Raw genomic sequence first — 7,784 nt, forward strand, 5'->3', positions numbered from 1 at the left:
GCATCGACTGGAACTAAAAGATGCCACTACCCTGCCCTAATTAAAGAGCAACTGAATTACACTAAATACATATGAACGCGGCTCCCCTCCATAAATAACAGCGAGCTCCCGGCCGCGATCCCCGGGCGCTGCCCGACCCTACCGGCAGTTCCTATTTCTATGAAAAAATAAATAAATTAATAATAATAATATTAATGATACACGAGTGTTTTTTTTTTTCCCTCTACGGCTTGGCCCCGCGTAACCCCGGAAAGAAGGAGCCCGGGGAAGGAGGGACCAGAGCGGCTCCGGATGCCACGGGGGTGCTAGGGGGGATGCCGGGTTGACCACTCTGCCAGCCCTCGGTCGCTCGTTTCTCTAGCAAACCTTCTGCCAAGCGCCGGTCTGAGGCTGAACGAGACCCACCGGGGCACCAGTCGGTCTCAACCCGGACAGGGAAGCAGGAGCATGGCGGAAGTGGGAATGTCGCTTTTTTTCCCCGAGGGCAGCCGGTGCCCAGGAGGGAACGAAGCACAGCCCCGGATCTACCTATCAGATCCCCGTCCCCGCACTGAGGCTCCCGGAGAGGGACGGTTCCGGGGATTCCTCGGGAGCACGGCTCTGGTACCGGGCGGCGGGGCCAAACTCACTGCCAAGGAGCTCCATGAGCGGGCCGCGGCTCAGTCCGCACCGACGGAGTGTGCCCGGGGGCTGCCGGGGCAGATGGAGCCGGTTCGGAGGGAGGGAATGGGGTGAAAGGCGGCCGGACGAGAGGCTCCCGGTACCCGGTATCCTACATTTCCCGGTAACAGGAGCAGGCCCAGGGAGAGGGGTTCGCCTTAAATATCATTCACCTTAAATACAATTAAACTTAAAACCAATTCACTATAATTCACCTTAAATATAAATCGCTTTCAATATGATTCGCCTTAAATGTAATTCCCTTTAAGTATAATTCACCTTAAATATAATTCACCTTGAATCTAAGCAGTCTTAAATCGCCTCAATAAAAATTCGCCTTAAAAAGGATTCTCCTGACATGTAATTCATCTTAAACACAACCCGGCTTCATACAATTTCCTTCCCTTTCTCCTCGAAGGAAGGAAGCTTTGAGCTCCAAACCGGGTCAGTGACACCCGGCCCAGCCACGGCATCCCAGCAAGGGCTCCCCACGAGTGTCGGCACCCCCCACTCTCCCAGCCGCCCGGAGGTGTGGTGTTGGTGGCCTCAGCAGCCCGGGCCGTGTCCTACCTGCCAGCCTGAGAGCAGACATCCTCTGAAATTCCGGCTCCTGCAACCATTTCCACATCCTGCGGAAAGTCTCCCGGCCGGACTTGAGCTTACTCCAGGGCTTGGGGTTCCGCAGCAGGTCCGACAGGGTCCCTTGGGAGCGGCACAAGATCCTCTGGGCGAAGATGGCCTGGGGGATGCTGTAGCGCTTCAGCTCGGCCGTGATCCTTTGAGCAACCTCCTTGGTGTTGATCTCCTCTACCTGCCCGGAGCCACCGGGCTGGGAACCGGTGGCCGAGGCCTGACGCTCCCGTTCGCCCAGGAGGGACCCGCCGGGTTGGGCGTGGGGGTGGCCGTGCGGGTGCATCCCGTTGAGCGGGGGCATCATGGCCGAGCTGGGTGCTGCCAACCCCCGTGCCAGGTGCTCCTCGCCCCGGGACAGCATCGCGGCGTGAGAGTCGAAGCCGTTGGGCGACAGCATCTTCTCGTTGGGCAAGTGGCCGCCGGGGCCGTAGGGAGCCAGCGGCTGCTGGGCGTTGTGCAGAGTGCCCAGCCCGTTGGGCAGCGGCGAGAGGGGCTGCCCCATTGCTGGCATGTCCTTGGGGTAGTGGCTGTAGAGGTTGCCCATGGAGGCCAGGCTCCTCTCGTCGCGCATGAGGGTGAAGCTGCCGCTCACGTTGCCGGCCAAGCGCTGGTGCGGGTGGTGGTGGTGGTGGTGGTGGTGCGGGTGATGGAACTTCTCCGAGACGGTGGAGATGGGCGGCAGGTGCTGGAGGGGGGTCAGCGTGGTGTAGGTGCTGCTGAGGCTCATGCCGGAGGGGGACTCGCAGGACATGCTCATGGCGGGGTGCAGCGGGGCGGCCAGGCTGTGCTCGGCGCGGTAATCCCCCCCCTCCAGGATGGAGGCCATGCCCGACACCATGGCGGGCCGCCCGTGCGGCACCAGGTTGCGGTGGGAGCTTTGGCGGCCGTGAGCTGGGCTCAGCAGCTCGGCGGGCTGCGAGTGCGGGACTCCGTGCAGGCTGCCCAGGTTCTCCATCGCCAGCTCCATGGTGGCCGCCGGGCTCTGCCGCTGCCTCGCCCGTTCGCTCGCTGCCTTCCTCCCCCACCCCCCCCCCGCCGCCGCCTCCTCCTCCTCCTCCACCGCCGCCTCTCTCCCCCCACCCTCCCCCCCGCTTTCCCCCTGCCCCTTCCCCGCTCCGGATTAATTCAGACTCCGCGCTCGGGGGATCGATCTCCCGCTCCCGGAGCTCACACCAGCATCATTCGCCTCTCCTGCCCCAGCCCCAGCCCGCCTTGGTGCGCTGCGGCCGGGCGCGGAGCGGGTTTCGGTGCGGAGCTCGGTGTGGGGCTCGGTGCGGTTCGTGCGCTCGGGGGTCGGTGCGGCGCGTTCGGCCGCCGGCTCCCGGCAGCCTCGCTCTGAGCAGCGGCGTGACGTCAGCACCGCCCCGCCCCCCCCCCCCCCCCCTCCGAACCGAGCCGTGCCGTGTCCCGTCTCCCCCCCCCGCCCCAACATCTCCCGGTGCGGGGGGAGCGCAGTGACCGCATCCCCAGCACCCGCCGGGGTCACCCCACACACACACACCGAGGCGACCCCTGCACACCCTGCCTCCGGCACTGGGGTGACCCCTCCCGCATCTGGGTGACCTCCCCACCGAGGTGACCCTCCCGGTATACCGAGTGTGTCCCTCTCGCACCCAGTACCCAGTGCGCATCTGCCGCCGCTGCACGACCCTGCCCACCTGCAGCCGGGCACATCTGGGTGACCTCGTCCCACCCGTACGCACATCTGGCTGACCCCACCCCTGGATGGGCCTGTCCCCAGTGCCCCTCAACACTCCCCTGCTGCCCTCCCCTCCCCGGGTTTCCCCTCTCAGTTCTTCCCGAAGGGACTCAAACATGCCTGTCCCCACTCCCGCGTCTGTTCCCTGCACCACCCCCCCGAGGTAGGCATTGCCTCCCGTGCCCGGGCAGTGGAAGTCATCGGGACGGATGGGGGTGTGTGTGCCTTGTCACAGGGCGGGGTGACAAGGACACCCGTGAGGCCACATATGGAGCTGTGCTGCAGGGCCCTGGGCAGCGGTGGGGGAGAAGGGAAAGGGAAAAATGCAAGGAAAAGGGAAAGAGAAAGGGAAGATACAAAGAGAAAGGGAAAGGAGAAATTGAAAGGGAAAGGGGGAAATGGAAAATGGAAAGGGAAAAAGGGAAAGGGAAAGGGAAAGGGAAAGGGAAAGGGAAAGGGAAAGGGAAAGGGAAAGGGAAAGGGAAAGGGAAAGGGAAAGGGAAAGGGAAAGGGAAAGGGAAAGGGAAAGGGAAAGGGAAAGGGGAAGGGCAGGAAGAGCCGACACGAGGCGGGTTTAGGCCATTGGCCACGCCGGGGCTAGGTGCCGTTCTCAGGATCGTTTCCAGCCGTTTCCGGTCGCCGTTTCCCCATCCAGGGGCGACCAGAGAGGCTTCAGCGTTCCCGGCCGTTCCCAGCCCCCGGGACGAACCGAGCCGCTTTCCTGAGCTATACCGGGAACAGTGAACACAGAGGAAACACAGCTCAAACACAGCCCCGTCGGGCTGCTCCTACCCCTGTCATTGCCAGGTTCTGGGAGCTCCCCGCGGCCGCCCAGGTTGCCGTGGAGCAGCGGCAGCAGGTCCCTGCTCGGCGCGGGTGGGAGCCCCAGGCCAGGCTCAGGGAATAAATCATTGAAAACCAACATCCTGCCCAAACTCAGGGCATTTAACTCAACCCATCTGGTCCGACCCATCTATCCCATCCCATCTCCTCCACTCCATCCCATCTATGCCATTCCATCTCATCTACCCCATCCATGCCATCCCATTCCATCTCAGCCATCCCATTCCATCTCATCCATCCCATTCCATCTCATCTATCCCATCCATACCATCCCATCTCATCTATCCCATCTCATCCATTCCATCTATATCCTATCTCCTTTACACCATCCCATCCAATCCATCACTCTACCCCATTTATCTTATCCACTTCATCTCATCCCAACCATTCCACTCCATCCCACCTATCCCATTCCTCCCATCCCACCTCAAGTAAGTGCCCCATTCATTTCAATAAAGCCCTGCGAGTTCCCGGGCCGTGGTCACCCGTGGAGCAGAGGATGAACCCGTGGTCACTCCGCGGAGCAGGGAGTGGGGCCCCCACCAGAACTCCTTCTCTGCCCCTGTGACCCTTTTATCCCGCAGTCCCACCCGCTGGAGCTGGGATGAGGAAGGAATGTCGTGCTCTGGTCTCAGTGTTCAGTCCCGGGGTGTTCCCTCTGGGGAGGTCCTTCGACACCCTGAAACCGGCAGGGAGTCGCGTCCGGGGGGGTCGGGAGGGGATGCGACCTCCCCATTATGCAGGTGGGCTAGGGGACTTCCAGGAAGGGAATGCGGCACGGAACTGAGCAGGGATGGGCAGAGGGGGGATCCAGACCTGGGCAGGGATGGGCAGAGGGGGTCTAGAGCCTGGCAGAAATGAGCAGAGGGGGTCCAAAGGCAGGAGGAGATGGACGGGGAGGGACTGGAGCCGGGCAGGGATGAGCGGGGAGGGGTGGTCCGGAGCCAGGCAGGAATGGGCAGGGTGGGGCCCGGATCCGGGCAGCAGCAGAGGATGCCAAGCGTGGTGTGTGGAGGTGCGCAGCGAGGAGGAGGTGGGGAACAAGCCAGGGATGAAGCAGCCGCGTCTGGAAGGGTTTCATTGAGTGTAATAATGGCGATAGCATCGACCGGCCGATCGATCGCCCATCGATAGATCTGTCCCTGCAGCTGCCCAGCGCACCCATCGTCCCGCACAGCATCCCCAGGCCGGGCTCAAGACCCCTCCTCACCACTCTCGCACCTCTGGACCCGCAGCAGCGGGCGCCTCCCCACCCCCGGGGCAGGAGCTGGACTCTGGCCTCCGCCGAGCTTTGCACCGACCAAACAACAACAAAAAAGAGAGAGACTTTTTAGTAATTAGTGCGACGTAATTGAGTAATGCGGTAGCCCCCCCACCCCCCCAGCTCTTCCCCGATCGATGCGATATCATTAGGCGAAAAGCACCGAGAGATGCGGGGCTGGGGGAGCGGAGAGGGGGCGGTGGGAGCTCCATGGGCCTGGCCCCGGATCCCGGATCCCTGCCCCGCGCCCGAGCCGCTGCCGCAGTTGGTTTCGCTGCCTCGGCGGCGTCCCCGAACCGGGGGAAGCCCCTCGGAGCGCCCAGAGGCGCTGACGCTGGGCCGGGGGCAGCGCGGAGGAGAGACCCGGTCTCCATTCGCCAGCTGGATCCTATTGATCCCTTCTCTCGCTTCCTCTTTTCTTCCCGACCTCCCTCTTCCTCTTTAATTCCCATCCCTCTGCTCCTTCGCAGCGCTCCGGGAGGAGCCGGGCAGTGCCAGCACCCCGGGGGGGGACAGCGGTAAGTGCAGCCCCCCCCCTTCCCCGTAGCCTCTCCGGAGGCTCCGCTTAGACAGGACCATCCGAGAGAGACTCACAGCCGGGCAGATCGAGTACCCCTCCCTAAAATAAACCCTCTGCCCGCTCACAGCCCCGATTACTCCCCCACTTCCCACCCTAGGGCAGCGAGGCTCCCGGACTTGTCCGCAGCGAAGCGGTGGGCCCGCTCCCGGGAAGGAGGAGGCTATGGGGCAGGGGGCAGGGGGTTCCGATCTGGCAGCCTCGGGACTGGGGGAAGGTGTGGGGGAGGCAGGACACTTTGCTTCTCGCTCCCTACCCCCTGCCTGCCCCCTCCCTGCTCCCTGCCTGCTCCCTACCTGCACCTTGCCTGCATCCTCCCTGCTCCCCTGCCTGCACCCTGCCCGCTCTCCGCCTTCCGGGGCCGTACCGCGGCTGGTTTGCGCTTCACGTATATATTTATTTTTTTTTAATGAATTTTTTTCCCCACTCAGGAGCAGCTCGAAATCCCAAACCATCATACGGCCAGAAATACACCCGAAGGAGCGGGGCGAGTTACTTCTTGCAGCCGGCGAGCAGGTACAGGGCAGGGGACAAAGCATTTTGTTTTGCCGGGCAGGGAAGGGGAAGGAGCTGGCAACGTGGCGCATCCCGCCATGGCTCCTGCCCTTCCCAAGTTCCCTTAAAGTTCTTTAAGGCTTCCAAACAGCAGCTCCATCGCCTGGCAGGTGAATTATTTAGTGCCTATAGATCCCTCTCAGCCCCTTTCATTCCGGTTTCCAAATCTTCCCCAGCCCAGCCTGTGCCTCTGGATGTCTCTCGATTTTCCAACAATCAAGCGGGAGGCAAAGAGCGTGGCAATTTCTGCCAATCGATTTTCCATACAATGGGCCCCAGATGATGGTTTAAAATGTGAGAAACTCAAATGTGTTGGTTTAAATAAGACTTTGGCAATCGATAGCTGTTAAAAAAAGAGAGACTTTGATACCGGTTCTGGAAGGGGGTTCAAACGGCTTCGCTTCCGAAACAAAACAAGGCAGAAAAAAACCCAAACCAAACCAAACAGCCCCTCCGGGGCTGGAAAAGTTCCCGCTCGGGTTTGGAGCTGCTGAAGCGAGATTTGGGGAAAAAACACTTCGGGAGGCAGGAGGTTCAGCTACGGATCCCGCCGGTCCCGTTGTCCGGCCCCCGCCCCGGAGTTCCGCGCTGCTCCGCGCATCCCCGCGGCCTTTCCAGCTCCTCTTTTAGGGGAGAATTTATCCTTTTCTCGGTGTTCCCGCGGCTCCCAGAGCGTCGTGGTGCTTCGGGTTGGAATCCATCCTGGAACAAACTCCGTCTCTTTCCTCACTCACCTTTTCCTTTGCTTCAAATCTCGGCCCCCCAACGGCTGCCCCCTCTCCATCCGCGTCCTCGGCGGCTTTTTATTTATTTTCAGACAATTTCAGCTGCACTCTCAGGCCCCTTCACCTCTGCTCTCGGTTTCTTTTCCGTGTTCTTTTGCGGGATATAATAAATATATTTTAATTTTTTTAAAATTTACCTCACCCATCCACCTGTGGAAAATTTCCCTCTCTCTGCAGAATCGGCTCCGGGAGAGATTTAGGGAGAGGGACAGACCGTGGGCCTCCCCAGGATCTGCCCTCCCACCCCGGCCCGGCTCTGCCGCCTTCCTCCGGGCTCGGTGGGTCGGGCCGGGGCCGGGCTGGGAGCGGGGAAAAGCGGCAGCAAAAGGGGGAAATGAAGCGGGGGAACTGCGGGGCGAGGGTAGGGGGAGAACTGACCCCTCCACAGCCTTTCCGGGGACTTTTCTCGTTTACCCCGAAACTTTGAACAGCCCCGAAACTCAGCGCCCGGGAGCAGCGGGGCCGCGGCTGCGGCGGGAAGAGACCCCGGAGGGGGCTATCCATCCAATTTCACCCTGGGTGGGCAGTTTGAGGGGGGGGGGTTGATCTTTTCGATGTAACCTCCTCAGGTTTTCACCGAACAAAGCGGCCCCGCTGAGCTCCTGTGCAGCCCGGGCCGCGCCCGTGTGTCTCCACGGCTCCGCACCCACCCGTGACCGGGGGCCAGACCTCCTCCCCCCCACTGTTCCCAGCTCCGGGAGATCCAAACGGGGCCTCTGGGAACCTCTTTCATTCTCAATTTGTTTTCAGAAGTTCCCGGCGGAGCAGCTC

The 7,784-nt window shown here is 61.6% G+C and overlaps 1 protein-coding gene across 2 annotated transcripts in view; it reads right to left on the minus strand.

The window, feature by feature from the left end:
- The window catches only part of LOC128978359 (hepatocyte nuclear factor 6-like), a 32,588-nt gene extending 30,243 nt beyond the window's left edge, over positions 1-2,345 (minus strand). The window contains exons 1-2 of one of the 2 annotated variants that reach the window (XM_054396249.1): positions 2,320-2,345; positions 1,231-2,144 (exon numbers count right to left, since the gene is read on the minus strand). In XM_054396249.1, coding sequence (XP_054252224.1) covers positions 1,231-2,131 — 901 coding nt within the window. In that variant the 5' untranslated portion in view covers positions 2,132-2,144; positions 2,320-2,345. Of the gene's footprint in view, positions 1-1,230; positions 2,261-2,319 lie in introns of those variants that run through there. The other variant, XM_054396248.1, reaches the window with a different exon arrangement.
- Positions 2,346-7,784: the final 5,439 nt, after the last annotated feature.

This window comes from Indicator indicator, chromosome 36, assembly GCF_027791375.1.
Source record: "Indicator indicator isolate 239-I01 chromosome 36, UM_Iind_1.1, whole genome shotgun sequence".
NCBI classification, from domain to species: Eukaryota; Metazoa; Chordata; class Aves; order Piciformes; family Indicatoridae; genus Indicator; species Indicator indicator.